Raw genomic sequence first — 25128 nt, forward strand, 5'->3', positions numbered from 1 at the left:
TGGTTCATCTGATACAACATTTCTAGTTTAGCTTAGGATGTCCCCATTCACTTATGGTTCACTCCTTCTGGAAGAGAGAAGAGGTGACCAGAAAAAAGAGATGTGCACATGATCTAAAGCATTTTCTATTCTTTGCCTTCTTAATTCATGTTTTTGTTCTGTGCACCGTGCTTGAATTTTTCAACTTCTGGAAGCATTTCATGTGAGTCCCAGAAAACTGCTGTGTAATCAATTCCTTATCCTTCAGCTCCTGAAGATAATATGTGATGTAGGAGTAAAAGTAAAGGTCAGTGCAGGGTAGAGGTCAGACTTGAGCTCTCTTCCTCGGAAAAAGGTAGAAATTGGTAAAGTAGAAGAGAGTAGGAAGGATATGTGAAGACTGTGGTATAGCATGAGTGGGAGAGAGATTGGGCATATGTATGGCATATCTGGGAGACTCAGTTGGTACCAAGTAGAGAATCTAGAATGTTTATACTAAAGCCAGCATCTAAAAATCCACTATGATCTCTGTCAGTCTTTGGGACAGTAAAACTTCCCATTTACAATGAAATACATATTTTAAATGAAGAAATAAATGGAAGCTGACTATTTGGTTTTGCTAGAGGTGAAGAGAAAGCTACAACAGAAGAAGCAGGTCTCAAATGTTAATCACCTGTGGCATAGCAGTTAACTTAGAATAATATTGAAATGTTTTTGCATCTGACATTCTCCACAAACCTGTCTCCTTTTATGTGAATGCATGTCAGTATATAAATTGCTGAATCCATGTCAGTTGTAAAGTAATGGCACTGAGGGCATCATAAATTACCATGGTGATCCTCAGGAGAAGACACTGTCGTATCTGAATGAGTGTTTCACTTCCAGAGTAATGTATGCCTTCATCTGGCCCAGCAGTCAGCATATTGCCCTGTGTTGATGGATATTGTCGGCTGGAAGCTACACTACATTTCACTGCACAATAAACATGGCTGTCAAACCCATATAAAGTGAAATCAATTTATCCTGTATGGTCAGTGCATTTTAAATGAAATTAATGTACTGTGGGTATGGTGGCAAAAAGGTATCATATTAGTTATGCATCTTGGGATCTAAGACTTTTCATGTAAAGGATCATTCTATCTAGTAGGCCGAAAAGAAGGGCTGTTTATAAAATATGTTATTTTTGTACAGTCTTCAGAAAGTAGCCTTTCTGCTCTCCTTCCTGTTTAGAAAAAAATTCATGTTAGCCAATCCCACCCTTTTATACTGTCTTTTGTTTGCAGTAAATGATGACCGTATTTGCTAAATAATAGTGCACTATAATGTTGTAATTTATTACTGGCTTTGACACAAACAAATTTCTACTTAACCAAGGTATCTAAAAATGGAGAGGAAGGGCCAGAAATTGATTGAATCATGTTGGTCCTGTATAATAACTTCACTGAGCGGAAAGGATTTACTTTTTCCAGAAAATAGAAATGTTGATTTTAATGTACATTTTGCTTCTAAACTTCTGGGCGTAGGCTTTCCTGTTATGTGGTAGAAGCCTTGTCTGAGGCTATCAGTCCGACCACTTTACATTTAATTATAAAAGTTCTCAATCTGTGGGAGATAGTCAGGAGCTGCCACATCACAAAGTATACATCAGTATATCACCCTGGCATAGAGTGCATGAAGACAAGTAAGAGCTATGTTCATTCATTCATTTATTTATTCAATCATTCATTAATATAACATAATTTACTAACTGAAATCCTATGTGCCAAGTACTTTAATGAATCCTAGGAATAGAGCAGTGAATAAGACCCAGCCCTTGTCCTATCTTCAAGGAGCTTTCAATCTCGTATGTTACTAGAGTCAGCTCTTTGGAAATTATAAAACATCAGGAATTTAGGCATAGTTTCATAGATGTTAAAGAACTACACTTAAACAGAAAAATGGAACAGGACGCTTGAAATAAATGCCTCAGTCTATGACTTTTGCATATGAGTTGAAAACCAAATAATCTTTGCTTAATGAATATTTTATTATCTGTTATGTGAAAAATCCTGAGGATACAAGAATGAGTACAGCATAATCACTAACTTTAGGTATCTCATATTCCTGAGAGGAGTGGAAAGGAGGGAGATAGTCACATAAACAATAATTACTATGGGGCATGTCTCCTGAAAGCAGGAGGACTGAGTGCAGCCTGGGGAGCATCATTGCAAATTCTGTTCCTTTAGCCTGAATTACCCTTCCCATCGGACTTTACTTCCTCTCCCTCTCACTTGCTGATTCCTATTCATCCTTGAAGACTCAGTTTAGACATCTCATCTCCTAGGAAGTGCTAGCTGACCATTCTGTCTGGTGCTCTTTCGGTGCCCTGTTAACGTCAGTATAGTAGCACCTCTTACCCTCTTTGTTATCATTGTCTATCCTTACTCTGAACTGTGAGCTCCTTAGAAGCAGGGGCTGTTTTATTTACCATGGTCTCCTTAGCACCTGGCATAAAACCTAGGTTATAGTAATTGCTCAATTAATGTTTTTCATAGAATTAATTCATTCAATCATGAAACATGTCAGCATTGAAGGATGAATGGGATTTAGCATGAAGGAGTAGGAGAAGGGTCTTCTAGGCAGTGAGAAGAGCACAGGTGAACACAATATTGTGAAAAACAATTCTATTTGGGGGAAACATATAGAGTGGTTGTGATCTGGGGCAAATGAGTCTAAAATGACTGGTAATAGCATGCTTTTGAAGAAAGGAATTACAGCAGGAAAGTTTGCCATAAGGTAATGTCATTCATTGCTCTATAATCACCTTCCATTTATTGTAGTAAATGTGGTAGGGTGTATAAAACACACACAAAATTAATTCTTAGTGTGCCTTTGAGGGCTACATCAGAAGAGCCTGTAGAACTGTCCTTTGAACCTGCCTTCTACTTCCAAGAAGTCACTTAGAAAAGAAGAGGAGGACCTGGGGAAAACAGCTGACCCAGGTGGCAAGCTGTGTGACATTATCCACAAAATAACACTTTCCATTAATCTTCTTCTTCCTGCCCTGACGTTACAGGAAGTAAAGCAATGAATGGCTCTGCAGCTAAACTACAGCAGTATTATTGTTGGCCAACAGGAGGTGCCACTGTGGCTGAAGCACGAGTCTACAGGGACGCCCGCGGCCGTGCCAGCAGCGAGCCACACATCAAGCGACCAATGAATGCATTCATGGTTTGGGCAAAGGATGAGAGGAGGAAAATCCTTCAGGCCTTCCCCGACATGCATAACTCCAACATTAGCAAAATCTTAGGTAAGTGCAGCAGCGCAGCTAAAGTTGATCTTCTCCCCCCGCGAGTCCCATGAGTGCCACCAGGGTGGGAAGCAGGGGCATAACTAGGATCCTAAGGGAGACTGTGGCGGGCACAAGTTAGACGAAGGTCAGACAGCTGCCGCAGGAGCCTTCGTCATCACATCTGCCTCCCCCACCCCATAACGTGGCATTTAGGTTTGGGAGTTATTATATCCACCAGGTGCCAGGGCAGGACTGGCTAAACACTTATTTTTAAGACAAAACTATTTATAGTATGTGTTAATATTGTGAATTTAGCAACTCTTGAGAGGTCACTGCTAAACAAGAATCATGGAGACAAGCTTTATCTCTTTTTACTGTGCAGTTCTCTTACATTCATACGTTGCTATGAAGTACTCATAGACCCTACAGTGTTCTGCTTCAGCGTCTTGGGTTTCTATGTCCCACTGGAAGAATTCATCAAGGAATAGAAACACAAAATGGTGTGAAATTCATGGAGTGCAGAACCGTGCCTCTGATGATCACTTTAAAACTTGTAAAATAAATCTACAATTATTTTAACAGGACAGACTAGTTCAAATTTCATAGCAGTGAGCTGAACACATGAACCACAGGGCAGAGGCCCAGTTTGTGGCAAATTGCCAGAGTGATTCTCTATTTCTCAGGATTAAACTCAAGCCTTGTTCTATTAGTGTAGAGCTTGCCTAGTGCGGATTGTACAGTTTGGAATTATTGTGCTCAACATGTTAAACATATTTTATTCAACATGCAGCATTACAGTCAACATGTTTCCTCTTTAAAAAGGAAAAACACAGAAGGCACTGTTCTACTTAAGCTGTCACGATGTGACAAAATCTCAAAGGAAGCCGTTTAAGAAGCTGAAAAACATTAGAGACTTAAACTGTGGTTTTAATTTTTTAAATGTTTTGTTCAAAAGTAATAAATATTTAACCTGAGTAAATATCAGTGATCTGGACATGCACAGATACACGTGTTTTGTCACTGTATAAATAGTTTAACTTGATTCTGAGGCATTTTGAGGCAGTGACCTCTAAGAAAAATTTAAAACATACATAAGATCAAATAGTGGTGAAATGTTAAAATATGTTTTTCTTTTTTTTCTTTTGATTTTCTAATTTCAAAATGGATACTAAATGTCACTAAAATTAAGTGTGGTTTTCATTTTTAGAGCTTCAGAGTTACTCATAGGGATGTTATTCTTTTGAATTTAAATACCTTTCAAACCAAAATGTTCCTCGTGGACATACTTTTTTTTTTTTTCTAGTTAAACGATATTCTAAAAAATAAAAAAAAAAAAAAAAAAAAAAAATCAGTGCTTCTCTGGCCTTACAGTTTTATATCTAACTTGAAGATTTTCTTATTTTTCTGCCCTTTTAGTAGCAATATGAGGAAGCTTTCAGATGGGCACAGAGCCTCTCTGTTTCCATTTTGGCAGCTATGGGGAATCTATATCATTTGTGTGCATTCTGTGAAAAAATTATTAAGAATATAGTAAGTATATTCATTAAAATGTAAAGTTTTAAGTGCAAGCATTTCAAGAGCACCAAGAATTCTTTGTTAATTGGGGCTTTAAGCTGCTGGAAACCAGCAGAACAGAGAGAAGCATATCTGCATAAGCCTTCTACACAACTTTTGCACAACAATCAGGAAAGAGCAGGGATGGATGTGCTATTAAAGCAGACCAGTATATTGCTGGCTGCAGAGAATATTTGTACAACTTTTCCATTTGTTTATGTACAAAAAATCTCCACTGAAGAATAGCTAACATCCAGCCTGCACAGCTGTTACCGCTTTATTCACCAACGAGACACAAAAATGCAATTTGATACATGTAAAAAAACACATCCCCTCTTCATCAAGTGTTTAGATAATTCTTTATAAACAATATTAGAGAAGTGAATACTTATCCTTCTTCCTGTATAAACCATATTAAAAATTTTTGTACTTTTATTGGTACAGCTTTGAATGAACATTTATAGTACTTGAAAATGGTATATATAATTCCAACGGTACCTTCCGGTTCTAAAGCTATAACTTCTTAAGTAGAGCTTAGGTTTTTTAATTACCTAGGCCATGGGAGACTTGTGCACAGTAGCTTTTCATACATGGAAGGATTTCAACATCTGCTGACATCTTGTCAAAGGATAGTTTCACTAAAGATACTTGGAGTTTGGGAGATGTTTGAATTTCTAGAACAAAGAAAGCTTTTCCTGAGAATCCTGTCATGCTCAAAAGTATGCTTAGGAAGTTTAGCCTTTTAACCCTGTTGAGAGGATAGGCAGGTGGATGGGGAAAGATCTTGGTGTAGGCGATGATCTTTAAGCAGCAAAGATATATTTTAAAACGTATAGTAGCATCAGTCTTAAACTATTGAGAGAAATAATACGAGAAAGTGTCATATGCTTTGTACTATAGACTGAGAGTATAGTTGGGATAGCCAGTGCTATGTGGTAATTGGAGCCACCCAGCACACAGATGAGTGAAGTGGTGGAAAGGTATATCTAGTTGTGTTTGCCTAGAATATGTTGCCCTGACCACTTGGGTACTTAAGGCTATTTTTATTTATAGGATCTCGCTGGAAATCAATGTCCAACCAGGAGAAGCAACCTTATTATGAAGAGCAGGCCCGGCTAAGCAAGATCCACTTAGAGAAGTACCCAAACTATAAATACAAACCCCGACCGAAACGCACCTGCATTGTTGATGGCAAAAAGCTTCGGATTGGGGAGTATAAGCAACTGATGAGGTCTCGGAGACAGGAGATGAGGCAGTTCTTTACTGTGGGGTAAGTATTCCTGAATTTAGCCACCTGGGCTTTTCTTTTGCAGTAAGTAACTATAGGATGGCTATTGGCAGTATGTTTGGGAAGAAGATTAGGGAAAGAGGATGTTGTGACATACTGAAGGGGCTTGGCCATGAGAATCTTTGCTGTGTCATAGGGGCACTGCCTCGCACCATGGCTTTTGCTCAAATCAAGCCAAACCTGGAAGAGCTCACTCCCAGCTGATCACCCCTGTCATTGTCTCCCAAGCCAACTTAAGATGCTCAGTGCCCACACACAGAGTTTCTGGTAGTTTATTTAACCAGACACACAGGGAGAAAAAATAAAAACTAACCTTAAGAAATCCCCAGAAGCTTTCCAGCTTCTCTGGGTGGTGCTTCTGACTCTAATCACAATAGTCTGCTTTTGTTGTGGGATCTACCACAAGATAATTGGCCTTGACATTGGTTAGAGGATCTCATTTTTGGGATAAGATCCAGAACTCCTGTTGCAGTAAATTATTCTGTGGTGGGAGCAGTAACAATGTGTATTTTCTTGCTTAAATCAGAAACTAGACATGTTTTTGATATCTTCAAGTCTGATTTCATGTCATTTTGTTTAAAAATTAGGTAATAGATTTCTGGTATAAATTTCGACTTGGCTGACTGGCTGTCTGCATTCAAAAGAGGCCCCTCATAACCACAGTAGTCAGGATAAGTGGGGATGCAGATAACTGTAGATTCCAACATACCTAGACCTAGAAGCACAGCAGGGTGGCAAACCCAGAGGGCCATCTGAGGCACAGACCTGAAGCGGCTGGACTCAGAGTAGGGAAACACTTGGGAAAGAGCTTGAGAGAGAGAAGTGGAGTAAGCAAGAGGGAAGCTGCATTTGCTGTGAACTTGGAGGAGAACTGAGGAGCTGTGCTGTGCCAGGGAACTAAGAGAGCTTCACTTGAAGGTAGAAAAAGAGATACCTTAAAGGAGAAGTAAAGAGCAATTTACTTTTAAGGGCACTCAAGAGGTAACCCCATGGAACAAAAAGTTGGTTTCAGAGCATATGTTTAAAAGGAATAGTAAATAGAATAAGAAAACAAAGCCATTGAAAGTAGTCTGGGTCATGAATCTGTGCAATACACTGCAGTGTTTTGGGGAGGAGCGTGGGCTTTGGAGTTTGACTGCTGGGGTTCACATACTGACTGTGCCATCTATCTGGGCAAGTTATTTAACTTCTCTAACTTTTGTTTTCTCATGTGTAAAATGAAACGAATAGTAGAAACTATCTTGTATGATTGTTGAGAGGATTCAATGAGGCAACGCTTTTAAAAGTACTTTATATAGTGCTTAATACAATATCAATAAAGGTGAACTCTAGCATTATCATTACTATTTAATATGTATTTCCTATCACAGAAAACCATATTTTATATCACACCAGATGATCAGTGAATTTCTTTATACCATGGCAGAACCTTTTAGAGGTAGAGAGAAGCTTAAGCCACTTTATTATAAAAGATCCCAGTATGTTAACAAATGAAGACATGACAAAATAGGATTACCAAATTCCTCTATATTATAAATGTTTGTAATTTTAAAGGTAATGCGTTTAACACTAAAAAGCGCAATGCGGTGTAATTGGGCTATTCAGATGATAATTAGAGGTTTTATGAAAAATACTAATTCATAGTCCACTTTAAGATTGTGTGATAAACATTCTCTTTTAATCCTGTTAGTACACCTCTAAGATTGTGTATAATCTCTTTTGAACAATCCAAAAGTTTAAGTTTGAGACCTTTTGTGATTCCTGCCCTTGTCCTCAGTCATGTTCCTTGTGTATATAGTGATACATAGCGGGGCTGTTTCGCCGGTCTGGAAGGCTACTAAAGGTACTGTTTTAATACCTTGATGTAATACTTATTTGAAAATATGAGTTGCAGTAATACTATTGAATTTAGTTCCCTTTACTAAAAGGTACATTAAAACAGCTCTGGATCAAAATACCACAACATGTACCAATGCATGTAAAATAAAAAACTAAAACAATTTAATAACATCTATTATTTATTGACTATCTAGCGTATACTAGGATTTTAGATATATAGTCCCATATTTCTCTAAATAAGATAAAGAAGTTGAGTTTTAGAGAGTTCCTGTGGCTACAGAAAGGTGCTAAAGAGCAAAGGTTCAAATTCAGGTCTTGGCCCTCATCATGCCAAATGACTGAGGAACTGTCTTTACCATTTTGTCTCAAAATATGCCTCATGGCCCTATGTGCGCAGTCATGAGTGTGGCTGTGCCCTCTGAGCAAGAGCTCTTAGCACTTGGAGAAAATGAAGTCTCTGCTTGTGGTATATGGTGCATAAAAAAGAGCTTTGAAATTTAGAGACTAAGTATCCTGTTCTTGATAGTATAGGACAGTCCTTTATGGAAGGATCATTTTAGACTGCAGAATAGGGCTACTGAAGAGCAGGCAATGATCACAATGTCTTATTCTTTAATATCAATGCTGAGCATTTTCCTCTCTGCCCAGCTTTGATAATACTTGCTACATAGAGCCAGGTGTCGTTTCTGCTTAAGGATTTTTGTTCTCTTTTAAGTAGTTGTAGTTGATAGATTATTAATTTCCTGAGGTTTATCTTTGGAAATTGATCTTTATTAGATATGAGGTTATTACAAGAGTTGAGCAAAAAACAAACAAAAATTCAAATATTGCTATTGATGTCTTGATGGAATGGGGTGAGATCAATTTTTATAGCTGATTTTGAAAGGACGTGCATAACTTTCAAGCCAATAAAAATGCATATACTGCTCAACATTTTCATGCATTTTACTGACTACACAACTGTGGCTGATGAGTTAGATTTTTTTTATTACTTAGCTATTATGAAATGAATTTATCAATAATATGGAATGGAGCAAAGTTATCTCTTGCCTTGGTTTTAACCTCTTCAGTTTGCAGAGTATCGGAATGTTGTAACAATCCAGATAAGAGTACTATTAATGTAGAGGGAATATTCATTAGGGTCCATATAGCTACAATGATGTCTTCCCAAGAACTGTACCAAATATACTTCCATTTATTTGAAACTTATTTGGTAATTTACCTATGAACTCATAGAGAATTATGCAGGTACATTCAGCCCTCCGTATGTGTGTGGATTCAACCAATTTTGGATCAAAATTATTTTTTTAAAAAATTCCAGAAAATGTTACATTATTGCTACAGTACACTATGTAGTTAGGTCTACAGTGTTTGCATCTGTATGGAACATCTACAGACTTTTTTTTTCTTGCATTTATTTCCTAAACAATTCAGTATAAAAAGTGTTTACATAATATTTATATTGTATTAGCTATTACAAATAATGAGATTGTTTAAAGTATATGGGGGATGTGTGTAGGTTATATGCAAATACTACACCACTTTATAAAAGGGACTTGAGCATCCTCAGATTTTGTTATCTGTGGGGGGTCCTGGAAACAATTCCCCATGATACTGATATAAAACTAGTATAAAATATTAAATTTGGGGCTACTTTTTTAGCAATGATAAAGATAAATTATTGAATACTTACTGTGTGCTATGTACTCTGCCGAGTGGATTATACAGATTATTGCAAATAATTTGCAAGATATGGAATATCATTCCCACTATACAATTGAAAAATGCAATATTCAGAGATGTTAAATAATTTGTCTAAGGCCACACAGCTAGTAAATGACCGAGCTGAGATATAAACCAGGTTTATGTGAATGTGAAACATATGTCCCTTTTACCAAAGGCCATTGGTAAGGACATGATATTACACACAGGCGGTATAGTGGAGTGGTTAAGAGCATCAATTCTGGAGTCAGACTAGTCTGGCTCAAATACTAGATCTGCACCTTCTTGGCTGTAGGAAGTAATACATGGCAGTCTTTATCCATCTGAACTCTCCCCTTGCCCTTGGGAAACATTTATTCCTCTCTACCCCAGTTTCCTCATATGTAGAATGCGAATGACAATACCAATGACATATGCAGGACTCTTCTTGAAGACTGAGTAACTTACTATTTGTAAAGTGCTTAGAACATTGCCTGGCATATGAAAAGCTTTAAATTCAAGTAAATATTATTATTCTAGAAAAATAATACTGTGTGCCAAGTATATATTCTATGTTATATTAAAATAATTATTTTAGTGCCTTGTACTATAAGTGATTTGAACATTTGCCATTTTAATCTTAATTTTAAAGAGGTTGAATCAATCCTACTTAAGACACTTATAAAATACAATTACGTTAGCATAGATTAGCCATGCTCTTTTAAGTATTGTCCTCATGTAAAGACCCTGGATTAGAACATTCAGTAGGTAAAGTGAACAGATTAATATTATTTCTGTTCCTTCCTGCAATATCAGCTATAGAGATATGTGACGTATAGGCTTATCTCCTAATGAAACAAACTTCCTTGTCTTTGTTTATACACTTTGAAGGGTCTGAAGGGTCAGCAAACAATGGGGCTTTGCCAGCATAAATATGTAGTTACTTTGTAATTGGCAAAGCTAGATTACACTCCAGAAATATTCCTGTAATTTTGAAGTCATGTAGCAATGGTGGGCTCTATCAGGGCCAGGTTTTACTCTTTACTTAGACTGGGAGGAAGGGTTCTTAAGTATCTCTGTTCATATAAACTCATGTATATACTTTTACAAACATCCACAAATGTTGTTTTGATGTGCACATTCATTATTTGCAAAGCCCAATACCTGCCAGCTATTCCTGTTTGTGAAATCTGCAGTGTTTGAATTTTGACTTTGAAATTGATCTATAAAGGAAGGAAAAAATGCTTTTTAGGAAAGTAATTTCTGATAGACAAAGCTTGAGCCTGCTGGCTGGATTTCTTACTTTGTTCATTGATTTGTTAGTCAATTGGTAAGGGCCTCTTTGAAACCAGCTATGTGTCCAACACTTTGCTATATTAATATGGTACATGAGGCCTTATTTCTGTACACATGAGTTTCAGAAAATTCTATAGTTGGGGAAGCCAGATACATATATGAATAGATTAGCATATAATAGTGTGTTATACACACACATACACACACAAGACATGGCACAACACTGTAATTAGCTATGCACAGTTAGTTGTTTTTTAGTCTCTCTTTATGCTGATAATGATAATAAGAGAGCAAGATCAGCATGATGGTTAGCTTCTGATTTTGCATCCACAGAATTAGTTGCAACATAGAAGGGGCCTCAGATGTTATATACTTTAAACCATTGTAGGAGTCTTCCCTAAGTTCTACTTGAACTCTTCCAGGGGTAGAGAGCTCACTGCTTCCCAAGGGAGCTAGTTCCTTTGTGGAACATTTCCTAATTCTAGCAAGTTTTCTTTTCTGTTAACTAAGCCATAATCTGCCTTCCTGCTACTTTGCAGGTTGGTTCTAATCTTCTTTCGTGTCTCCTAGAGCAAATCTTCCCTTTATTTAAGTATCTAAAGATGGTTATTTTCATACAGCTATTCTTATTACATCTTTTCTTCCCTGGAATAGATTACCTAGGATTTTCATTTGTTTTTCTCTCATTCATTCATTCATTCATCCTATATATTTAACAGATATTTACTGGGTTCCTCCTATGTTACAAGCAGTCTGAGTTCTGGAACTATGTCAGTGAAAATTTTTGTCTCTTGAAGCTTATATTCTAGTGATAGAAGTCAAACAAAAAACAAATAAATAAATAAATAATAGTGAGAAGTGCCTTAAACAAAGTAAAGTAAGGAAAAGGGTAGGAAGTTTCAGCATATAGGGTGCAATTTTAAATAGGGTGGTCATGGAAAACCTCACTGAGAAGGCAACATTTGAGCAAAGGCCTGAGTAGGTAAGGGAGCAAGCTGTGCAGATATCTGGGAAATGTAGGCAGAGAGAACAGCAACTGCAAAGGTTTTGAGGAAAGATTGTGCCTAGTTTGTTCCAAGAAGAAATAAAGAGACCAGAATGACAGGAGCAAAGTGAGTAGGTAGGAAGAGTAATAGAAAAGACTTGTAAGCCATAGTCTTCGTAACAAGGAGCCAAGTTATGAAAAGACTTGTAAGACATTGTGAAGACTTTGTATTTGACCCTGAGTGAGATAGAAAGGCATTGATGAGTTTTAAGCAGAAGAATGCTTTCATATGACTTAGGTTTTTAAAGGATCACGCTATCTGCTATGTTGAGAATTTTCTGAAGGAGAATGGCCTGTAGCAAGGAAGCCAGTCTCTTACAATAAACCAGATTGGAGTTGATGGTGGTTTGTTCCAGGTTTGTAGGGGTGGAGGTGGTAAGAAGTAGATGGGTTCTAGATGTGTTCCTGAAGAAGAAACAATAGGATTTGCTGATCAATTGGATACAGGGTTTGAAAGAAATACAGTTACCATAGATTGGCTTATTCAGCTGGAAGCACGAAGTAATCATTAACCGAGAATAGGATGGCCATGAGAGGGGCAGGTATGTGGGAGAATGATGAGGACTTTAAGTTTTGCACCTATGAGATTGAGACAGCACTTAGACATCCAAATCAAATAAGCAGTTATATATATATATATATATATATATATATATATATATATATATATATATATATATGAGTCTAGAATTTAGGAGCGAGAGGCTTTCTGGAGATATAAATTGGGAAGTTGTCAGCATATAGATAATATTTAAAGCCATGGAATTAGATGAAATCACCAAGGGAATAAATTTAGATAGAGAAGAGAAGAAGTCCAAGGACTGAATCCATGGGCACTTCGGTGCTTAGATGGCAGGGAGATGGGAACTTAGAAGGAGCAGCCAATGAGATAGGAGGAAGACCAGGAGGGTGCGGCATCTGAGACAACAAGTGAATAAAATGTTTCAGCAAGGAGAAAATGATCAACTATATCAAATGCTGCCTGTGTTATAGATCTGGGTAACATGAGGACCAAGAACTGACTTTTGGATTTAACAATATGAAGATTATTGATGGTGTGACCTTCATAAGCTCTGTTTCAGTGGCATACTGGGAGTGATTGAAGTGGGTTTAAGAAAGAATTGAGTAGAAGAAATGAAGAAAGACAACTTTTTAAAGAGTTTTGCTTTAAAGGACATCAAAGAAATGGAGCAAGAGCTGGAGGGGGACATGTGCCAAGAGAGAGATTTTTGGTTTTGTTTTTTATGGTATGAGTGATTATAGCATGTTTGCTGGGAATTCTATACAGAATCAATGATTCAGATGGTAGAGACAATTGTTGGAGAGATATCTTTAGCAAACAAGAACAGATAGTTTCAGTGCACAAGCAGAGGGGTTAGCCTTATATTGGATTATGAGCTGATTCAAAATATGGGAAGGCGGGCAGAGAATGGGGCACAGATACAGGGAGGCCTGTCAATGTGACAGTGGGAGTTTGTGAAAAGTTTCTTCTGATTGCTTCTAATTTCTCCATGAAATGGAAAGCCAGGCCATTAGCTTCGAGTGAGAAAGGGGGAGAAGAAGTTGGATATTTGAGGAAAGTTAAGAAGGTAGGAAGTAATTGTCTAGGAGGCTAAAAGAAGGAGTGGGCTAGGACAACGTGCAATATGATGGCTGAACAGCACCAGAGTCCTGTTTGAAGTACAGGATTGTAAATTTAGAGACTAGTAAGTATGGCAGCGTATTTTCTCCAGCCAAGTTCAGCTGTGTGGCTAAACAGAAGAGTAGGCAGAGACTGAACTAAAGTTGGAGTTTTGCTATGTAAGAGAATGAAGAGTGTCTGCGAGGGAGTGAGTAACCATGGAATTGGAACTGGGTAAAGAGGTAAGTGGGGGCACAAGCAGGGAGAGGCTCAAGTAACTGAGGGCAGTGAAGGTGGGTTGAAGGGTCAGGAAACCGTAGCTCCTCAGAGGGAATGGGGAGTGAAATCATAAACTGGGTACTAGAGGGAGAAAACTAGAAAAATAAGGTGTGGTGGTTACAGAGTGGGATATTTAAAATTGAGATTAGGGAGGAGTGACAGATGAAAAAGACAAGGTCCACTGTATGACAAAAGAGCAAGCAACTAAGATAGGGAGGGACCCAGATTATCACAGTGGAGGGGAGGTCACACTGAGATAGCCAGGTGTTAGAATGAACATCTACAGAGATAGCAAAGTCATCAAGAATCATGGCAGAGGTTATGTTGAAGAGACAGCAACAGTGAGCCAGGAGCTAACGTCTTTTAGGAATGAGGGGGACTGATCAGACAGTAGGTAGATAAAGGTATGAGTGGGTGACATAGTCTGGTGACATGAGATTCAAAGATGAGATTTTTAGGATGGAGGGATTAAAAAGTAGGTTGGAAGAGGCAATGAGGAGCTAAGAAGGGAACTACCCCACCTCCAGACCCATTCATGTGAGGGGCATGGAAAGCAAATAACCAACTCTTCCAAGGCCCTTAGGGAGACTCATGGCCTAGAGAGAGAGCCAAGTTTCAGTTAGAGCAAGAAGGTGAGTCAGTAAGGACTGACAGTTGAGTTCCAGAGGGTATAATGGAAATATTTCATAAATTAGAGAAAGGAGGGACTTAGGGTTAGAGAAAGGGTTATACAGTACCAAATGTTATTCTTTGGGTACTTTTTCGTTTTTAAACATTTCTTAGAAGATGTCAACATTTTCCCATCTCAGATGCCCTTCTCTACGTTCTGCGATAAAGAGGAAATCCTCTCCTGGCCAGGCTTGTGAACTAGAGTATTGTTTTACAATTAACTGCCAATTCCAAATGGCTCCTGTGGGCTGGCACTCATGGAGAGTCCAGAGAATTACCTTGTCATTTTCTTGGTGCTCCCCCAGACCTAGGACATGCTTGCGCTCTGTGAGGTTTACACCAGCTTCCCAAAGGAGGAAAGGAAAGGGAATTAACATTTTCATCTACTCTGTAATGCAATGCTTTGCATATATGTTCTTCCTTAATCTTCACAGTCCTGTCAAATGTGATTGTTCTAATTTATAGATGAGGAGAGGCAATGTCGGTGATAATAATTAGCCTGCCCAAGATCACACAGCCAGTAACTGGTGCAGCTGGGATTTAAACCCAAGCCAATCTGACTCCAAAATCTGAGCTCTTTGCACCATACCACATAACCTTCTTCCCAGAAGGCTTGGAGAGTCAAAAATCATCTCTCACAGGAATAAGTTCTCACTCTAGCATTTATGTACAACCTCGAACAGTTGTATGTGAATGTGAAAACCTTACCAGAGCTGGACTCCCTTCATTTCCTCCAGGTGGGGAGTAACCCCTGGGTTTTTACCCTCACTGGCTTTTAGCGTTGTCTGGGGGCTTAAAACAGCCATATCTATCTCTCCACTCCCAGGACTAGGCTTTTGAATATTATGTGTCTCACTCTCACTCTAGAAAGAAATTGTACAGATGTTTTATTTGCTTGTTTATTTATTTTTAGCATTCCATTACCAGCTTAAAGTCCAAATACTCTGAACTATGTGGAGCCCAGTGTAGAAGATTTCAATTCCGATTTAAATTGCTAAGGATTTTTCTGATAGTGTGAGCTTCCTTTTCTCGCCCTGATCTCGATATATACTAGAGAATTTGTGACACAGTGAAGGTTCAACTCCTGATTATGGTACTTGCATGGCCTTGAACAAACAGCTTGAATTTTCTGAAACTTAATTGGTCACTTCATGTGTAAAAGAGGGAAAATGATACCTAACTCTCTGGCTTATTATGAGGATTCAAGAAGATAATGTAAAAACACCTAAATATAGTTCCCAGTGCATAATATGAACTCAATTTAAATTTATTCAGTAGACCTGTTGACATAGATATTCTATATCTATATCAGATATAGATAAAAATATTGCAAAAAGTGACCATCTATTCTTTGTGAAAAGAAAATGAATCATTTGATAGTTTGTTTTTACGCAGAGTTTATATTATAGATCAGCTTGCCAAATTGGGAAATCTGTAAAATGGGTTAACATTGCAGTAAAAGCTTTCACTCTACACTCATAATGTGATTAAGGCAAAAATATTTTATCCCAGTTATTCAAATTCAGTAAAAAAAATTAATGAGGCATTCAATATCTTGGTAAGGTTAGCATAAAATTTAATTTGTGTTAATTTGCCCAAAACTTAGGAAGCCAGAAGTATACTGTTTTAAAATTTGATTCAATAAGAGGGAAACTAATATTCTATATGATGCTTCTATACATCGATTTAGATTCCTCTATTATCTGTTTCCTTCAGGCAACCAAAAAACTCACCATGAGAATCATAAAAACTGGATCCATGTCAAGTGCTTAGTGTCAGCTAGGTGCTGACAGTCTCCATAGAAGTCAGGCATTTTTATGATATACAGTGAGCTTAGTGTATCTGTAGATTGAATATCTATAAAGGAAAGAGTGATAGGATTCAAGTCAGCCAATGGCTTAGATTCACATTCTGGCTCTGCTGGTTATTGAATGCAGGGCTTGAAGCAAGGTCTGGTTTTCTTCATCTGGAAATGGAAAAAATAGTAACTTATGGGGTCATGATGTTAATTGGGTGAGTTGGTATACCTGAAAATATTTTATATGTTATGTTAGGGATATGATATGCCTTGTGGTGATTAAAAGAGGTTGCTAAATTCAGCGTGAAGAGATATCTCACATCGTGTTTCTAAACCATCTCCATCCCTTCTCCCTCTGCCAGGCTGGAGGGCGTGGAGGTCTTTGTGAGAAAATTATGTTCCTCTGGACATGTCAAAGAATGGCAAGTAGCTAAGCTACTTCTTCATAGATTCAGGGTATTTTCCTGTTTAAGTGAGATGGATAGAAAGTTTCAGTGATAATGTGTAGGGTGAGTAAGAATTGTCCAAGTGATAATTGACCTGAAGTCATGAGTACAAAAAGTGGAAGGACCTTCCAGAACTTCCCTAACCCTGGCTTTTATAAATATGTGGAAATTGAGGCTCCAAAAGGATAGTTACATTGACCATTTGAAACAAATTTTGACTATAATTTACGATCCATAAAAGATTGAGAAACTTCTGGTGAATATTGCATATGTGAAAATAATATTTTAGCCACAGTCTCTCTCTGAGTTAGTTGGATCTTTCATTCCTGTGTACCAGTTATAATGCCCTAAGTGAAGTTGAGAGACAGTAGTCATGTCTCCCTGCAGGAAGAGATTGACCTCCACAAAGGATCTGTTAAGTTTATTTAAACTAGGCTAACATTATGGAGGAGTGAACTGGTGTCCAGGCCTTGCCACCCTCTGGCATCTAGAGTGAGGCAGCATATCTGGTGTCTACTCTGCAACTCTACTCTGTTGAGTTGCAGAGCTCTCACTGCTCTTTACTCTCGACTCTCTTAATCACAGCCCCAGTTCCAGCCCAGGGCCTCAGCAGTAATGACATCCAAGATGATCCTTCCACAGGGATTCTTCCTAACAAGTTCAGCCATGGAAATATGTAGACATTTACATGAATAACAAATAGATGCTTTGCTAAATCTCACTCTTTGGGACATGCTAGGTTCCTTCTCTTCTCGATTTATACAGTTCTCAAACCAAGGTGAAGACACAAACCTGCTTAATAGTGTCATTATAATATGTTTCATGCCACTAGTCTAATTTTCAAAATGTGCTGGGAGATCTTCAAAAATTATCTCACATGTAACTTTGCGGAATTCACTACATCATTTGTTCCTAATGCCAGGTGTTATCCAAGTTTTGCATATTTACCAAGTTGAAAGAACCCTGCCTTTATGTTGCAAAATCGTCAGTAAATTGCTCCATCATATTGTTTAACCCTTAACATAGCATCAAGGAGATTTTCAGGACTCCTCCAGGGAACAACTTTGTCACATTTTATTTGCTTAGAATGTTATTTAACATTTATTTAGGGCTCCCTTTGGAAAGTGTAGGGGGTAAATTCCAGTGCCAGACATAGCACATATACAGATATTTCTCCCTTGTCTGATTTTGTTTTTTGAATCTATATAGGCAACAGCCTCAGATTCCAATCACCACAGGAACAGGTGTTGTGTATCCTGGTGCTATCACTATGGCAACTACCACACCATCGCCTCAGATGACATCTGACTGCTCTAGCACCTCGGCCAGCCCGGAGCCCAGCCTCCCGGTCATCCAGAGCACTTATGGTATGAAGACAGATGGCGGAAGCCTAGCTGGAAATGAAATGATTAATGGAGAGGATGAAATGGAAATGTATGATGACTATGAAGATGACCCCAAATCAGACTATAGCAGTGAAAATGAAGCCCCGGAGGCTGTCAGTGCCAACTGAGGAGTTTTTGTTTGCTGAATTAAAGTACTCTGACATTTCACCCCGGTCCCCAACAAAAAGTTATTAAAGAGCCCGCATGCATTTGTGGCTCCACAATTACATCAGCAGAATGGTCTTAATTGTTTCATAAAGTGTGAGACAGATTAAGTTTTCCCTGATTTTTCATGAACTTGAGTTTTTTGTCGTTATTGTTATTGTTGTTGTTGTTTTTTTTTAATTTAGGTGAAGACATATTAAATATGAGACACCAGGACTTGAAACTTATCTCAACCCGTAGATGTCTTACAAGTCTTATATTTTTGTCTTACTTTTTTTTTCTTTTGGATGTTGATAAAGGTTTAAGTTACTGTTTTAGATGGGGTTAAACATTCTCACTCAGGTATGCTGTGCCGGCCTACAGGTTGTGAATGTGTTTTTATTCTGAATTATTTTAGAAAACAACTGAGGATTTCATATTGTGAAACAGAACAAGTCCACGGCGTGTGCAGCTGCATGTAGAGCATATTCAAAAGGCCTCGGAATTCCAATTTTCCATGTGTAGAGTTAAACTTTGAATGTGCCAAACTTTTTCATAACTTTTGAATCTTAATATTTTGAAAGTCTTAAAGGAGACACTGCAAAGTCTTAGACAATCTTTGGCATCTTAAAATAAAATAGCAAACCAATATTTTTTTCCAGAAAATGGTAAAGTACTCAGGAATCTGGAGACAAGATATTGTAAGGAATGAACAAGTTTGCCACAGTGCATGGACCCAATTGTGTTTGCCTGTTGACGTGCCATCAGTGTGTGATGTGGTATGATGTACACACACCAGAGCGACCGCCACACCAGATATCGACCGAGTGGTCTTCTCTGCCTGAGACCACCTCTCACTACATCCATTATCCCTTTGCCTTTAACCCTGACATTCAGTCTTAACACATTTTCTCTTAAATAATTTATTCATTCCAGAATGTCAAGGGTCCACTTACTATTTATTTTTTTAAAATTGTTGGTGGCATTAATTTAATAATTCTTTTTTTTCACCTTCCTTCCCCAAAGAACTTTTCAGTCCTTTTCACCTCCTTCTCCTGTGTACATAGTGATTTTATGTCCCCAGAACGCCTGGAAGCATTTCTGAAACCAAGATATTATTAAAAACCTATTATTGTTTTTAATCATGAGTATATATCTGGCTGCAGGGCTGTGTATTGGGATATAGGTATATAGTCTTACACTTAAACAGGTATGCCCCTGAGGTTCACTGTGACCTCAAGTCTTTTTCCAGAATTTTCCCCTAATTCAGTTCACAAGTGGTAGGGTCTGCATCAGTGGCATTTCCCCCTGAATTCCATTCAGCAGCAAGGGTCAACAGTGGTGACTGCCAGGCAGGAGAGGCCTGTGGCCAAACCTGAAGCCCAAGGCTTGTGGGCCATGCAGGAATCTCAGTGAAGCTGTCATGGGCTGGCATCTTTACACTGAGTTGCCTTGTCCCAGCTGGCACATCCAGGGAGTTCATTGCAAAATCCCCAGGATGCAAAAAGCCACATGACAGCCTCAGAACAAAGATGGTGGCAAATAGTCGTGATACATCTAGAGAATGAAAGAAAACCATAAGGGAGGAGAAGGAGGGGAATACATTCCCTATATGGGATGTTCCTACTGTTAACTCTGGGGAACAGATAGCTCCGGGGGCAGCAGATGAGTTCCTCTGGCTGACTCTCTATCTGTGGCCACATGGGGACATGCCTACGTGTGAACAAGATGAACTGCACTTGTCACACAAGGATTTCTTTGGAGACATGCTGCTGGGGTGGGAAGCAGTGAGGTTTTATTCTTCATCTCCTAACTACAGGGAGTTCTGCCATGCCATTTTGCGCTTCCTGAAACCAGGACAGGTTGCCTATCGGGGGTCTTCACCCAGAGAGGTTTAGTGGGAGAATGTCAGTGAATGGGATAGTTCACCTCATGGGACAACCCAGAATCTGATCACCAGGACATAGGAACGGCCCCATCAGATTTCTTGAGCCATTTTGTCACTTGGAAGAAAATAGTGTACCTTCATATTTATTTAAGAGTGCTCAAGGCCTAATAGCAATAAACAGGTCTAGCCAAGAAATTACCAGCTATTCCATTAGCTGGGAGTGCTCTCTATAAGCTGATTAAGGTACTGATAGGAACGCTTTGTTATTCATGTTGGTTGGGGATTTGAAATTTGTTTTTGTACATTTATTTCAAATGAGGAGGAGGTCATTTTTTTCTCAAAAAATGAGTATTTATTATTGTCTTACTGATTTCTTTGATTATATACCTCTCCTCCTCAGTTCACTCTTGTGGTTTTTTTTTCTTTCTTTTTGGCTTTTGCTTTTGCTCTCTCTCACTTCTTTCTTATTTTGTTGCATTGGTAGAGTGTTGTATGGCTAGCATTGTATTGTATGTAATTAATTTTGCACAAAGGCAAACATTTAGCGTAGTAGGTTAATTTTGTTTGTTTTTATGACCATGCCAAAATAATATTCTGGGCTGGTGGAGAACAAAGGACTGTTCTTTAGGACTGAAACTTGATTTTGCTCGTAGTAAGTAAAAAAAAAAAAAAAAAAAAACACACACACTCACAGATGTTGTTTCGTAAGTGTTATAAGCACTGGATATAAATGGTATTTTTTATCACTTCTGACTAATGTGAAACTGTTGTACGAAAACTACATGAACAAAAGTCATCTGTTTCGACTCGTGTGGGCTTGCCTCACAGTTGCCGGATTTGAGTCATTTTTATGTCTTGTTATTTCATTTATTTATGCAAAATACATGTGTGTATGAACACTTTGTTTTAGCTCCAGCTCTGCCTCAGTACTGGGGTTCAGTTACTTTTAGCCATGTTCTTAAAAATGAAAGGCTATTCAGGAATGATCTGATTGTAAACGCCTCTTTCATTGGATCAAACAGTAATGCTGTATCTGAATCTAAATTTTGTGTATAAGCAGTTTATTTATTAGCCAAGTTTGGCTCTAAATATTCATGGAAATTAAGAATGACAATCATAGGGATCACTTCATTTTATTTTCAGTGGGGCTTAAACAAAGTTTTTATGACTTTACCATCTCATTTTAGATTTTTTGAATGTGTAAATATAACATAGAAATAGAATTTATTTTTGGTTCATGAATACTTAGTGAGATATAAGTTATGTATTTCCTTTTTGTTCTCTATCCATAGATGTTGGTCCAAACTGAAAGTTGATGAGTCACTGTGCCTCTCGGGGTAGTGAGTTATCAGCCACAGTGAGTGAGAGAGCAGTGTTCGGCCTGCAGCTGGGACAGCAAAATGCTTCACCAGGGTTCTCATGCAGTTCAGAATCCACTGTCCACAGATCCAGACATTTCCCTTTTTTCTTACAGAAAGTTGATGATTGGACATACTAAATTTCCGCTACGGTTAGGAGACAGTTTGCTTTGTGAGTCCACATAAATCTTCTAAGATACTTCTGTGACCATTTAATAGCAAGAAACATGAATGCCATTACAAAGGCAAAAATCCACCTCTGAGACTGGCCATTAATAAAAGTCCCACCATGTCAGTTTAGATTCAAGAATGTTAAGCAACTTTGTTTTTGCGGTGCTCCCTATTTCATAGTATCTTCAAATCAAAGATAAAAATTATCTCCATTTTGTTAAAGAACTTACAGGGTCAGGGTTCTCCTTGTCACTTAGAATTGGGACACTGCCAGACAATCCTCTCCTACAAAAAAAAAAAAAAAAAAGCCATATGGAATGGAAGGAAAAGGAGTAAAGAAGGAAGAAAGGAAAAAAGAAGGAAGGGAGAGAGAAACAAAAGGTCGCTTTGCAGATATGAGCTGCCAGGCTGACAACTTGTCTATTTCATTGGCAGATATGAAGCAGTGTCTTTTCCAGGAAGGTACGGAAGCTTTGTTGTTTTCACACATATCCAGCTCAGCCTTTTAGAAGCACATCAGTTTGCTTCGTTAGGTATTTGATACTCTCCAGCCTTGTCCTTAGGCCTGATTTGATTTGCCAGGGTCCTGACACCAAAGCCCAGGCCAAGTTCTAAATTCAGGTGTGGGCTCACAGTGCTATTGAGCTTGTCGAATTCTGGCCTCCCCTGAACATTAGCCCCACAGGAGCCTGAGGGTGTTTGAAAAGGGCGTGATCACTCTAGGGCTGAAATTAAAGGCTGCTTTCTTTTCTTTCCGAAGCCAGGCTGCTTCTTCGGAGCACACCCTCCTCAGCCAGGAGCACAGGCACTAGCTGAAAGCAGGGATTGTTTTGGGAAAGCCCATTTACCCTCAGTAGGAAGGCAGCCGGGTCACTTGAACAGCACAGCTGAGGCTGCTTCTCTCAATTTACTCGTTTTGCAAAGAATTGACCTCTACCAACTCATTAGGGAGAGGAAAAAGAATCACTTAGTAATTTTAAATCACGTGAGAAGTCCTGTACCAAGTGCCAACAACTGCAAATAAATGCAGCTAGAGGAATGTATTGAAATTGTTACTGGGTCTTCCTTTTTAATGAGAAAATGACAAAAATAGTTGCTGTAGCCCTGCCTGTGTACACGTTTGTCTAAGAATTGAGTTGGCACTTAAGCTCACTTCTCAAAGTATAATAATATTGTATGACCTCATTTGTCCTTTCACAAAAGCACTTGCATCATTTCCTTAAGTCATCTGCTCCCTGACATGTTTTCTTCCCTAATAAACAACTTCTGTCTGTTATTCCTGCCGACGATGTTCTGTTTCTGATGCCATATCCTATTGAGCGTTCCCCTGTATTAATATCATTGAAGTATTGATATGCAAACACATTTCCTTTTCATCCCCATTCTGTCTTTCCCGTTGGGGACAGATTGCTTTCCAAAAACTCATGAACAAGTATTTGGAATGCTGGTACCTTTGGGGCAGAGGTAAGGGTGGGCGGGATGGGGGCAGAAAGGTAATGCTTAATGCACATACTCTGCTAATCAGTGTCCGTGGCAATATGAACGCTTGAAGAAAACTCAGTGACATATCTTGCTCAGTAGATTCTTATTCCTGAAGAACCACAAGCATAAAGTGAGGCCTCAGTGCTGGTGCTCTTGGAGTATGGGGAATGTGCAAATATTTAACTGTTTTGTATGCTGCACATTGCAGGCCTGCTCATGTGCATTCTCCCTTTGTCTTCCTTTGTCATATGTGTTTTTGCTTTTTTGAAAGTGCAGTCTTTATTGTACCCTCCTCCAGCTTGTAGCAAATTAGAATGCTTAGCATTTATGTTCATTCATTATTGTATTTGCCATGTAAAATTTTTATTACCTTAGACAAGCTTATAAGCTGTTACTACATAACTTATCTTACTGTAACTCTTTTATTTCCCCCTACGTTGTAATTTGTTTGTGATGTATATTGTGAAATTGTATTCTATGTTAATTTAATCAGCACAATTCACTGACATGCTGGACTGACATGCTGGCTGCTGTTTCAAAGTGTAAAGTTTGTGTAGGGCTGTTGGGACAACTGCAACTCTGTTGTCAAGGTACTGTGCTTTGGTTCCTATAGCAACACTGGGTGTGGCCCTTGAATTGCTAAGGGCATTTAATACATCCTGGAGCAAAATTTTAACTGCAGATTTTCTTTGTAGAAATTCTATGTATAATGCAGGTACCTACTTGGCCCATGGCTGGTAACTATTTGGGCAATTAGAAAAAAAGAAAAAAACATAAAAACTAGTGTCTATTGCTGCTTTGAATATGTTTGAAAGTCTGAAAATGTAAATAGTTTATCAAAAAAAAATCTTGTACAGTCCAGTGTAAAGTTTTTAAATGACCTTAAGGGTTGCCATCACATCTTTCTCACACTCTCCTCTTGATAATAATAATAATAAAAAGTTTGCTAAAGATTAAAGAAATGGGAAAAAAAATCTCTTCAAATTTACAAGAATGAATCATTGTTCTTAGCTTTGTTGCATACACAAACTTCTTGGATTTCGTTGTGCAGTATTGACGTGAGATAAAGCTCAACATTGAATAATCTTTCAGTGGTACTTTTCAAAGTCTTCCCCTCCTCTGCCTCATAATTAAGGGAAAAGACAAATTGAAAGACACACTGTCTTTATCTATCCTGGTGTATGTTGGCACCTTAGCTACTTTTTTTTTCCTTTTTGCACAAGGTGCTTTCCTGATATGTTCAACATGCCATCTTTGGGTGATAATGTATATGCCGTGATGGGGCTCAGGCCCCTAAGGGGAGTGTCTATAAGAACTGCCTATTTATGCTCATTTACCTCAAGACTGTCCTCTCTACCCTAATCTAGTTGTCATCACTCCATCTTTTGTACTGCTGTTGACACTTACAAATTAAAGATAAATTTTGTTTTATGACGTCTGTGTATGGCCTTGTCTGTGCCCTGCCAAGTGTCCCCACCACGGAGCCCCAGCCAGTCCTGAATGTGCCACCCTCTTGCTGCTGGAGCCTGCAGAGCTCTCCTACCCTCCGTCATTGCTTCTGCCTGGCCCAAAGGTAGGTCTCCGAAAGCCATGGAACCCCTTAGCCTGGAAAGATTTGTCTGCTCTTTTCATTGTGGAGCACACCCGGCTGCAGCAGGAAATACTTGTGGATTTAGAAGGGAGGAACGGGACACAAGGTGGATTTTTGTCGAGAAGATGAGAGAGCATGGCATTGAAATTGCCTCTTTACCTGACTTCTTCATCTGAGTGAAACAGCTTAGAACCTTTTGGAGTATGAACAACTCTCAAGGGCCAGCCTCTCATCTGACACCACCTTCTGCAGGCCTAGCAGCCAAGAGTGGAAAATGCTGCACTTATGGAACCTTTCCCTCCACTGTGGTTGGCAGTAGTTGG

General features: G+C 38.6%; 1 protein-coding gene across 50 annotated transcripts in view; it reads left to right on the plus strand.

Annotated features, from left to right (window-relative positions):
• The window catches only part of SOX6 (SRY-box transcription factor 6), a 660184-nt gene extending 635538 nt beyond the window's left edge, over positions 1–24646 (plus strand). For 33 of the 50 annotated variants that reach the window (XM_015114789.3, XM_015114788.3, XM_077963235.1 and 30 more), the window contains 3 exons: positions 3035–3268; positions 5858–6074; positions 17996–20882. In XM_015114789.3, the coding sequence (XP_014970275.1) occupies positions 3035–3268; positions 5858–6074; positions 17996–18299 (755 nt within the window). In that variant the 3' untranslated portion in view covers positions 18300–20882. Of the gene's footprint in view, positions 1–3034; positions 3269–5857; positions 6075–17995 lie in introns of all 50 variants that reach the window. The other 17 variants (XM_077963255.1, XM_077963254.1, XM_077963265.1 and 14 more) reach the window with 3 other exon arrangements.
• The last annotated feature ends 482 nt before the right edge of the window (positions 24647–25128 follow it).

The sequence above is a fragment of the Macaca mulatta genome, chromosome 14, assembly GCF_049350105.2.
Source record: "Macaca mulatta isolate MMU2019108-1 chromosome 14, T2T-MMU8v2.0, whole genome shotgun sequence".
In the NCBI taxonomy this organism is placed as follows: Eukaryota; Metazoa; Chordata; class Mammalia; order Primates; family Cercopithecidae; genus Macaca; species Macaca mulatta.